Source organism: Dermacentor albipictus, chromosome 4, assembly GCF_038994185.2.
Source record: "Dermacentor albipictus isolate Rhodes 1998 colony chromosome 4, USDA_Dalb.pri_finalv2, whole genome shotgun sequence".
NCBI classification, from domain to species: Eukaryota; Metazoa; Arthropoda; class Arachnida; order Ixodida; family Ixodidae; genus Dermacentor; species Dermacentor albipictus.
Genome location: NC_091824.1, coordinates 178,743,219 through 178,754,789, shown reverse-complemented (window position 1 = coordinate 178,754,789; position 11,571 = coordinate 178,743,219). Strand labels below are relative to the sequence as shown.

The following is an 11,571-nucleotide window of genomic DNA, read 5'->3' as shown; positions in this document are numbered from 1 at the left end:
ACGTGCTTGCCTCCTCTGGCGGCAATCCGCGCAGTCTGGTCGGGGATGGGCGGCTGATTTTTTCTCTAAAGTCGGACAGTTCACGGAAAGTTCTCTCCTTGGTCGCACACTTTGTGAGAAGGGTTCTCACCCCAGAGTCGCACACATAAGGGGCCTGTCATCACTGCGGGGCGCCTGCCAGACCGGCAACCACTCGAGACAACCATAGCAAATTAGAAATCCATCCTCCGTTTCGATTAGGCGTGGTCTTTGAGCATCCTTATTGCCCGGGGTGTTATGAGCCAACCATAACTCACCACAGCACGAAACAACATCGGCCTAGCCGCTGGCCCAGCGCCCTATCGCCACTTCGAGCAAGAGAACAAAAGTATAGAGCTTTGTATCGCACCATCCCACTGCTGGTTATAGCAACGGCGCTTGGAGGGAAACCAAAACTGCCAAAAAATACCTGTAGACTTGTTCGCCAGTCAACAAAATACCAATCCGTAGCCTGTACTTCCCATCATTTCCTTGACGATTGAACGATAGCAGCGCCAGATTTCCCTCTAGTTATAGGTATATGAAACTCTACGCGCGACGCATTCGTAACCGTCAAGCCAGCAGGCACTGTGAGGAACAAGCACACGCGATCGCCATTGCTGCTGGCGCTCCTCGCCACGAGAGCCCTGTGACAGCCAGGGTTCACGGTCACAAAGAAATATATTCTCGAGTTTGTGAGCGCGTGAAATTAGGTTTGTTAAGATAGTAAGCGAATGGTCACTGCAACTTATACAGCTTGTAATATATGAACATTATTTCACCTGTCTGATGCGTTGCTATCGATCACTATCAGTGCTTTGTCTTTTGAGCGAAACTTCGAGTCTGATTTCTGGTTTGACGCGCGCAATTACTGATTATGGTTATTTTAGCCCTCCACAATGTGTTACTTTGGAAAACAACCCATAGCCTATAGTAGACAGAATTGCCTTGGAAACAACGACCTTGCTCGGTTGCGTCGTGTTAAGCAGACGCCATCAAGTTTTATTGCCTCGCACTCCACAACGACGTAGCTGGCACAAATATGAGAATTCGAGTAAAAGATATATATGGTCCAGCAACACTAGCATGCCGTCGTTGCGAGACACCACTCATGCCGAATGTGCGACTGGAAAAAAAAAACGCTAACTGCTGGCATCGTGCTCGCGCTTCTCCGCAGGCGGGCCACAGCGCGCATGCGCATGCAAACATCACGTGCGCCAGCACTGAGGTGAAGCGCTCGTACAGGGCAGGGAGCAGCGTAAGGACGCATTAAGGTAGCCCGGAGCAACCTTAAGCTGAGGAAGCACTGAGGAAGCCTTCGCTGAGGGCCCCTCAGTAAGGAAGCTTTCAGAGTGACATAAGCTGTCCTCACAGCAATGAAGGCTTCCTTACTGAGGAGGATTCCATTGTTTCGGACTTACCTAATGGTCTGCCACCAACGCCGAAATACGTCAGCCAAGGTTTCTTAATGCACACAGCAAGGAACAAGCTGTCCTCGCACAACCATCACGCAGAGAACAGTCTTCAAAGAGGCAGACAAATACAATGATTGGCAACTCGTTTACTGAAGCTCTTTACAGCATATACATCATGTTGTACAATTCTGTTCTCAGTTTTCATTTTCAGCTATTTAATTCTACGGACAAGAAGACTATATGTACACAACTGCGTAGTCCCCAAAGGCCAGTATAATTAAAAGCGCTGTAGTTCATGCTTTACATGAATATATCATTCACTGAACATTGCCTTGCCAAAGCCCAACTGTCAGTAAGTTGGCCGCATGCTCATGATTGCACAATGGGGCGTTTTGCACAATAAACATTGTAACGGGATATGCAAGCAACTACGTCGTTCTTATAGTGGAAAAGTTTCAACAAGGCCTCCCGTATCTTCTAGAGTACAAGAACTTTGAGCAACGTCAGAGAGGTTTATAACTACAGCCTACATTTATTTTAACGATTGCGTAGCAATTTCTTCAATTAGTTTTGAATAATCAAACAATGTAAAATTCACGATGAAAACTGACAGTACGCTTGAGCATTCAAGATGAAGAGTATTTCATTATATATATATATATATATATATATATATATATATATATATATATATATATATATATATATATATATATATATATATATATATAATGAATATAAAGCCCCGAGCTTTATCGACCATTTGGTCAAACAATTCTCAGCATTATCCTTCCTCGGTATGCCCAATGTGATGTTCACAATCAGATGTCTAAATGAATGGGGCTCTTTCAAAAGTACGCTTTCAGAAATTACCACTGGATGTGTCAAATTATTTCATACGATGAGAATATTGCAGCCGCCTTACCATTTCCAAATAAAAACGTCTTTAATACTTGATTCGCTAATCTGCTAACTTAAGCGACGAGGGATGAAAATATACGGTCTCATGTTATATACAGCGAATGTCAACAAGCGTTCAAAAAAAGCATGCCAACGTGTGCAGCAACAGCATACGCCAAGTCGCCATATGGAGCTTAATTGTTGTGTTTTGTTCACAGTACACGTTTAACTAAACAAAAAGTACGCGTAATGAGCTGTGCCTTCAGACGGTTTTGTGCCTAAGGTAATACTAGGCGAACAAGTCACTTCTGTTTTCTGCACTTGAAGTGAGAAGAAAAAAAAATAAGCAATGCCACTCGACACGCGACTAAAGTTCTAATATTAAGCTGTATTTGCCGGCTCCTTTAATTTATTTCTTTTCTTTAGTGCAAGAACATTTTCAATATCGCCTGTGATAGGACGGCTTCCCACCTTTCCCGGTGAATTGCAGGAATGCCGGTATGGAAATCACAATGCCTATGCAGCTGATCTTTAAATTAATTAATTAATTTAATTATTTATTCACTGAATGCACGTGCTACATTTTCGTACCTAAAGTTGAGCACTACTCAAAAATATTGGCTGAGGAGAAATCCTTATACTAGCACAACTTTCAATATGTTTGTCATTAACTCTAATGTTCTGGTTTGATGATTCAGGCACAAATCATAGCCCTTTACGAAAAATGTCCGACAAGGACAAAAAAAAAAGCCAATAGTAAACATAGAAATCTAAGCGTAAGCTGCCCTAACTACGTAACTTCTCAATTAAGTGCCGCAGGTAAATGTGTTTCTCCATGATATTTCGCAAATGCCCCTATATGTCGCATACCGCTGAGGTTTCACCTCAGTTCGGTACCCATAAAGCACGCTACCTAAGGCATATCACTTGCCGTGGGTGCCACAAAAATTTAGCTCTGATTACGATACCCGCTAACGCAAAATTTGAGCACAGCTCCACACGTGTTTTCATTTCGCGACATATTGCGGCAAAGAATTTGAGAGAAACACGTAGCGAAGTCGGTCAATCGTCGAAAATCTGATCTGCGGGTCAAGCGCGTCGGCTTTTATGCATGACTCGTCGAAGATTCCAGTGTAATCGCCGGGGCCGCGTGTCTTCCAGGAAGTATTACACAAGTCGCGTCACGCATACAATCAGATTACAAAGCAATCGCAAACCATGGCAATCGAAACAAGTACCAACGAGACGAAACCAAGCGAACCAAACAAGCGTGAGAGAGAGCTGACGCGAGCACACGATGGTACGAAACGAGCGGTCCGGCTGAGACCAGATACGAGTACGCATCGAGCGGTCGGGCGGGTCCGCATGACACCTTTAGTTTCCCGCACGCACGTCACTGAGGGGGCCACTCTCATTGGTCTTCGCCGTTCGCGGCTCGTGTCCTTCATCTCCCGCTCCGCGTTTGCTCTTTCATATTTCGCTGTGCTTGTTCCTCGCTTACGCCACCGACGCCGACGCAGGCACGGGCGCCTAGGAGCGCCGCTTTAAAATGGTATGCAAAATTTTGTGGCCACACTTTGCACCTTTATGAAGGTGTAATACGAAGTTCAAAGAATTCCTTGAATTGTGGGCAGTTGATGAGAAAAGCCTTTGATATGTTGCGAGATTTTTTTACCAAATAAGGTGAAATTTTACGCGGACCCTCCCGAACAGTGCGTTACGTGGCATTGCTCTTGTCTTGCCAAATAGCTTACGTATAGTACATCATTCATATAACGAAACGTCTTATAAGTATGTGCTACGCCTACGGATGTGCTGGTCGCCGGCTTTGTATTTCACGGAATAATGCATTGAAACAACAAACAGCACCTGAATATCTTCCGTGCAACAAATACAAACATTCAGGCGCATAATTCTGCTAAAACGAATATTTCTAGACATTCCTTCCCGGTATTCGTGTGACTGCTGCTTCGTTTTCTTGACTTATAAGCTGGACGAGTCGCAGAGGCAGTGTGCTAGTAAACTACATCGACTCCACGGATGGCGTGATGAAAAGTGGGCTGATCCTGGTAAATCTGTGAATTAAGCAGGTCGTGTGATGAAGATTACGACGCCTTGCCGATTGGCAGGACAGGCACATGTAATCGGCACGTTGCAGAACACGTTGTAGAAGATGGAACAGTTTTGTATGCTTTAATTTATCGCTTACTAAAGGGAAAATGAGTTATCCATCCAACCGTAGCAATTTGATACAAAGGAAACCCATACGGGTTCCTCCAAAGACAAGCCTCACAGTTTCTTTTTTTCACTTGCGAGGCTTTTCTTTCGACATGCCCGCATGGGTTTCCTTTGTAGCAACTTGCTACGTTTTGGTAGGTGTCTCCATTTCCCTTTTATTAATTTCTTCTCTACACCATGCGGGCTTCCGCAGAACTATTAGGTTCTTAATTTATCGCTTTAAGAGAGCTGAGATTCACACCGATACCAAAGCGTGTGTTGCATGTGCATAATTTTATTTCTCTGTCTTTTGAAAATTATATGCACGAGATATAAACCTCCCAACTCCTGCGGTAAAATAATGACCGGAAGTGGTCAAATTTTGCTACGAATATTGCTATGCGCCAGTGTGAATAGTAGATCCGATTTCACTATTGATCGTTGTCAGTTTGGCAATTGTGGCACGTGTTCTGCAGTGAATAAATAAAGAGTTCATTAGTGAATATTATCTGCTTGTACATTGCGACTTCTTATGCAGGTTATTTCCGCCGCTTGCCGAAATTCCCCCAGAAATGCGTAATACAGCTATTACTAACAAAATATTTCAATAAATTATCTTCTAACTAAAAAAAAGAAGACACTCGACATATCACACCTCATGCCAACTGCCTCGTATACACTTTCAACAAGCGAGAACATAATTTTTTTTCTTCCCAGATTACACGAATTCTAGCACGCGCTTATATGCAGCAACGTATGTAACAACCTGGATGTGACCATAACAATGAAGCAAGATCGCAATAAATAGTTTAAAGAACAGTTCCTGCTTCTCTACTGCGTTCGCTACTACATCCCAGACCACCGAAAAATTGTCCATCATCTGTCTGCTTCTGGCCTTCATCTTTCAGCTGGAAGCAGTAGCACACACTACGCATGCGGTTCCGGTAAGCTCGCGTACCTGTCCTGGGCCGGCAGTTGCTGATTTTTCACGCTATTGATACAATAGTCAATCAAAAAACTTTTCTCCAGAAGCACCATGATTTTTCTAGGAAAAAAAATTAATTATGGAAACTGATACGCTACTCGTTGTTGTCCTCGAGTTAGCTTTTGCTGCGGACACCCATTCAACTTGGAAACTGTGTAGAAACACTCGAGCACATTCACCACTATCAAAAACACATAACTGTCTTGTCATGTCTGTTCCCACTGTCGCCACAGAAACACGTAATTGCAGGGTACATTGTAATACGTTTCACCAACAAAGCAAGAAGACATCATAAATGATGCAGCAGAAAGCGTCAGGGCAAATTGTAACTTCTACCTATTAAATCTAAACAATATTTTAATTCTTTTGATAAATCTTGGCAGCTGTCTATTTCTGGAAATTAAAAAAATATAGAGAAACAACGTAGATAATTTTATAAGTTTTTTTTTCGAAGCTGCCACAGTCGACTGAACAGATCAGAAGGACAAGTTGTGGCACAATTCTAATAAACATAATTGTCTCGTGGTAAAGCTTTGAAAAAAGCCCCGTCAATTCAGTTCAGCCAGAGCTACCGGCCGAATGCTTCCATGGAAAGAACGGAATTGATGTGAAAGCACCAAACGGCCCACTGAACGAAAAATCAGGCGTCTGTAGTAGCACAACGGCACCTAAGTACCCATTGGCTGCTATGCCACGTCACGTGCGCGCCTCGACGGAGCACAGCCGGCGAGAGGGAAACACCTGCTGCCGCGCCATGTGTTGCGTGAGGGGAGAGGGCACCTCCGCGACGCCACGTCACCTCCGCTCTCGGAAGCCTGTGCTATACGCGCGTTCCTCTTCCGCACAAGCCGTTGCCTGCGTTCTAACATCGCCTCTGTAATCGCTATAAAAACGGAAATAATGTATAAAAACAAAATTCATTCGAAAGGAAGAACGTTGGCGGTAGTGAGCTTCGAACCTACGAGCCTCCACACTCGGAACCCGATTGTCTCACCCACTGGGCTAAAGGCCTCTGCACTCTGCTTGATGACATGATGCTACTTGGACTGAAATTTCCGTTGCCAGCACCGGCGTGACGTCAAAATCACCGCGGCTTACTCCAGAGCGTCCCCATTAGATTATATGACAGTCGGGCAATGAACCATGACGTCACGGATCGAAGTGCACTGGCCTTCTGCTATCTAGGAAGCGATGGCCAATCGTGTGAACGAGCTGTCTTGTCCGCGACGAGTTGATAACTCGAAGGACCACTCAGCGACGCTCAGTTGGACGTTCATGCTTTCGTATCCACAGCCCATAAAGAAGCGCTTAGGTGCACTCTTATTTTTTTTATTATTTAAGCTTTAAAGCAAAACAAATGTGGCCGGGAAAAAATTTTCACCCTCCCAATTTCGCATAAGGACTGCCATTTCTCGGAGCAATGTGAGGCAGCTGCAGCGCCGCTTTCATTACGTAGTCACGTTGCAGGGTGTACCAATATCAAGACCAAGTTCGAACCTTTAATTTAGCTTGGGTGTTTGAGCGATAGAAATAGGCCAGTCACAAGTAGATATTCTTCTACCTTTCACTTATAGCCGCACATTGCAAGATTTCCATCAGTGTTCACTGAAGATCAGCTGTGGTAAATGAAAGAGCTTCTATGAAAACTTATTTTCATATCCTGCTGTAAATGTCCCTTATTTAGGTTGTGTAGCCATTGTTCACATCATCAGAAACGACGACGCTGAGCTGTCCAAAGCATTTGTCAATAAACGAAAGCAAAGAATTTATACGCAGTCTTGCCACGTGAGACATATACCTTATGGAAATACCTCAATTCACGCTAGCTCCTAATATGCTCGTGATAACGAAAAACAGAATTAGGATTCTGATGAATTTCGAGCGCTTACGGCATTCCCTCTTATTATTCCAAATGACAAATGCAAGCAGTTGGGACTGGTGCCCTCTCTTTCAGCGGCCTAAAGAAAAACTGCGCGAAATAATATATGCATGAAGAAAGTGCACAACTGAAGCTATATACGGGCCGATCATTGTTACGTTTTCCGGAAGTTTAAGGCCCGTGTCGCAGAAAATCCGGTGTCGGTGGAGTTGTCCGCGAGCGATAATATCCGCATGTATTTAGGTGTCAGTATAGGCCATGCCTTGCTATATGACATGCGGTATATGCGGGTTTAACTGCCACGACAGTCTATCACTAAAGTTGCTCGCACCTTGTCTTACATTCTTGACAAAGATATTCGCCGGAATTTTGAGAATGACACCCCACAAACAAATATCATGAAACAAAACAACGACAGCGCATGCCTTTTATGTTGACTATTCTCAGGCTTAAATACTGAAAGTGCGAAACAGAAACCTGAAAATGATGTAATTTTTTTGGCACGTCTGTGCACGACCTCCGGGATCGGCCCACGCAAGAAGCCACATTTCTACAAGAAAACTCGCCTTTGTGCAGAGCGTTCGCCGCCAGCATATCCCGGTAAACATTATGGTTACATAAGCTGCAGTAGCCGGGAAGCGTGAGAAGCAGTCGTGGATCTTTGAATGTCGCGTTCCACTCATGAAGGCGAAGCCTAAGCGTACTCCAAGTTTTTAATTATCACCTGTGGCAGAGAGCATAATTCTTCTTCTTGAGCTGAATTATCAGTAGAGGCGAACATCACATGCACGAGAAATCGAAACGCATATTGAGCCATTTAACGAACATTCACTAGTTAACTGCTTAATTAATTACTATATGGCACATATTGCGATTCACGAATTGTAGCCCGTGAGTTTGCAGGAATAAATCTCCAGGATGACGCCAGTTCCGAGATATAATTTCCCGAAGCGTGGGACAAAATACATGGGCGTTTCAGTCACTCTTGTGCTTCAATGCATAAAAGAAAGTCTTGTAAAAAATAGGCGGAACAACAACGCATTTTTTAACAGAGTTTAATGGGGCATACCTCCAAACTGGTGCCCTTTTGGAAGCTCATTCCCAGTGGATACTGTTAAAAACGGCCAGCTGCAGTGCAAGTTTTGCCACCCAGTTGCGGCTATGGCGGCAACATTCCGGGAGCGTCGCCGCACACCTCTAGCCACGGCGTGACTAAGTCGACTGTGTGTGAACAACAATACGTGCGTCTTCGACTCTCCGTCGTTGGTGCCGAGTTTGACGAAGTCGCCATTGTAACTAAACGGGCTCGGCGGACCAACTATTGTTACTGAGCCGCGGGAGCTTCTACTGACACCCCTTCCCACGCGCCGACCAAGACGCCAGACAATGGGCGGCCGGCGGGCGCGCTGCAGTTCGGGGAATAAATGCGCCTACGGTGCCTCGTTCTCCCCTACGGTGCCTGGTCAACTCGCCTACGGTGCTTGGACGGCCGTTTCCGTCACCTGGGTATCGGGGGAGGACCGAGTGTTTAAAAACTGCTGTTGTGCGGCTGCTCAGGACACTCTCTCTCAAGCAGTCATGTTAGACTGATGTACTTTCTCAAACACTCATGTTAGACTGATATAAATACTGTAAATAAACCCATATTCCTCGTTGTCGATGAGAAGCAGTCCTTCCCTTCATCAACGTCCTCAGCGTGGATAGGTTGGACGGCGGCATGGGCCAGCTACCTTCTAATTCATGCCCGACTCCAATCTTGACAACGGATCACGAGCGATGGGATTGAACCCCCAATCACAACAATACGCCTTGCAAGCTCACCGGCTACAATGCCTAGATGGCAGTCTGCGCCGCGATGTAATCAAGAAGCTAATTAGTGACCTTTTGGTAATTGGCTAGATCTGTGTTTGAATTCCTCGTGAAAGTAATGTCCGCCTCTCTGAGTAATACAGCTCAAGGACTAGAGTCATGTACCTGCGACAAGCGATATTCAAAAATTCCATAAAACTTAAAAAAGACCATCGCGTATAGCGTGGTTTGCTCTGAGTGCGCTGAAGATTATATTGGCGTTTACGGATTTCACAACACTAAACATAAGCGTCCCTACACATACACAGCCATGGTTCTGCGGACAAGCCTTAGTCATCCTATCTTCTCGTATATCCTTGTTGTAAATTTACCTCTGAACTCTGTATGACAAATTACTTCAAAACAATACTGACGTCTATACACAAGAAAACAATCTATACACCAAAGCTGTGGAATCACAGAAAGAAATTCAGACGCCTCACACGCTCTCTCCTCCAGAGGGCATTTATTTCACGAATACTTTCTATGACGCCAACCCTTGACTTAGCACCTAGAAATTATTTCAATGCTCACATTCTTGAGAACCAGCGTACCCAATTACCTACGCCTGCATGACATGTTAATATAAAGCCCTACTCAAAGTGCTTTTTCCTTTGAAATTCTCACAACTTCTCAACATCTCTTTAAAGCGGCATTAAGAAAGCCGCGGGTCCGTTCAATTTGTTCAAATGTTACCATAAATGTAGGAGCACTTCCGGAAACATCCTGCACGATCTTGATGACGTCCAATTATGATATATTTTTTTATTACCCAACAAAGACCAGTGCAGGATATCAAGTTGTTTTCAGCCACGCTTTTGTTTTTGTGGCGCGTGTTGATTAATGTCCGAAAATTAGCATTAGGTACAGGCGTATTTGCGTACGTTCGAATATCGGCTGTGGATGTGTTTGAAAAAAAAAAGGAGACTCCGTCTTCTGCTCACATGACTATCAAAGTCTTAATCAGGACAATTTCCAAGATTGTTTAAAAGGACAGGGCATTTCTTTCCCGCGAGAACCGATAACTTGTGCCGAGAGTAAAGCCGTGCACGATTGAAAATACAGCTCCCGCACCACCGCGTTGGCATCTCAAGCGCCACAGATGCAAATCCATCGATTGTGCTGGTGAGCTTGGCTGAATGTAAGGTGATAGAAATACGTATCACTTACGGCTGATCTTGTCCCACAACAATGTGCGTGCACTGCGCTCTTTCCCGTCAGGAACACTGCGAAACGCTGGGGCACGCATGCACATCTCGACAGGAAAATACGGCGTGTGGAGCCTTAAAAAAAAAGACATGCGCGAGAGCTTCATGACATTTGTTATGTAGTATAGAAAAATCTCAAAAGAGTGATAAACTTTTTCGAAGGGCGTCATTTAGCCCTTCGGTCAGCACGTTTTCCCCTGCGGTAAGATAATATGGTTCCTTTGAATGGAGATCAGTGCCGTATATTACGTCGCACTATGCTCCCCGTAAGTTGGATAGTGTGCCGATTTCAGAATGCAAATCCTTAACCAGAAGTGATAGTGAGGAAAAGCCCGGGCGTCTCTCTCAGGCATTCCAAGCAATTGTCTGGGACACCGCAGGTCATAGCAAAGCTTTTCCGGGCAAATCCGACTGCCGTGTCATCATGAAAGGGAATAATAGTCATCCATTCGACAGTAGCACGACACTGCAACAGAAATCTAGACGAGTTTCTCAGAACGAATACTTCGCAGTTGAAACAGAAATCGCCGCGTGTGCAGCCAGACGTAGGGTCAGAGGAGATTGCCATGACTGATGAAAGTTTTTTGAAAAACAACCATTCTTCTAAAGAAAAAAAAATACATATAACCAAAAAGAGAAAATTGTGAGTATGCCATTCCAGCAATGTACTGCCAGCGTAAAGGGTAACATTGCACCATTCATACATATGAGCAGGTCTCGGCAGGAAGGAAAATACACTTCAGGAACAACCGTCCAGATACTGAATGCCGCAATTCGATATCTAGCGTCCGCTGAAAAATGCACTCCCTCAGCCGTGCTCTGGCTTCGACGAGCCGGAGAGCTCATTGCTCCGGCCCAGAGCTTGTGGGTGTATCCGGACCTCCTCTTCGTAGACTTCTCGGTCCTACCAGTCCCGACGACACGTTGGTCCGGTTGCGCTGAATCACGCTGCAGACTCTAATTAGCAGTCGGACTACGTCGAAGCCGCCAGCAGCCTTGAGACAACCAGAAGCAACACCACCGCCCCTCGGAGGCCCGCGTGCTGCCTGCCGCCGTTAGCTGCACAAGAGGAGAGAATGAGAGAAAGACATCCCGAAAGTG

General features: G+C 45.0%; 1 protein-coding gene across 6 annotated transcripts in view; it reads right to left on the bottom strand.

The window, feature by feature from the left end:
- Window positions 1–4,714: 4,714 nt before the first annotated feature.
- Window positions 4,715–11,571, bottom strand: part of LOC135908638 (uncharacterized) — a 639,285-nt gene continuing 632,428 nt past the window's right edge. For all 6 annotated transcript variants that reach the window (XM_065440488.1, XM_065440486.1, XM_070537867.1 and 3 more), the window contains one exon: window positions 4,715–11,529. In XM_065440488.1, the coding sequence (XP_065296560.1) occupies window positions 11,444–11,529 (86 nt within the window). In that variant the 3' untranslated portion in view covers window positions 4,715–11,443. The remainder of the gene's footprint in view (window positions 11,530–11,571) is intronic.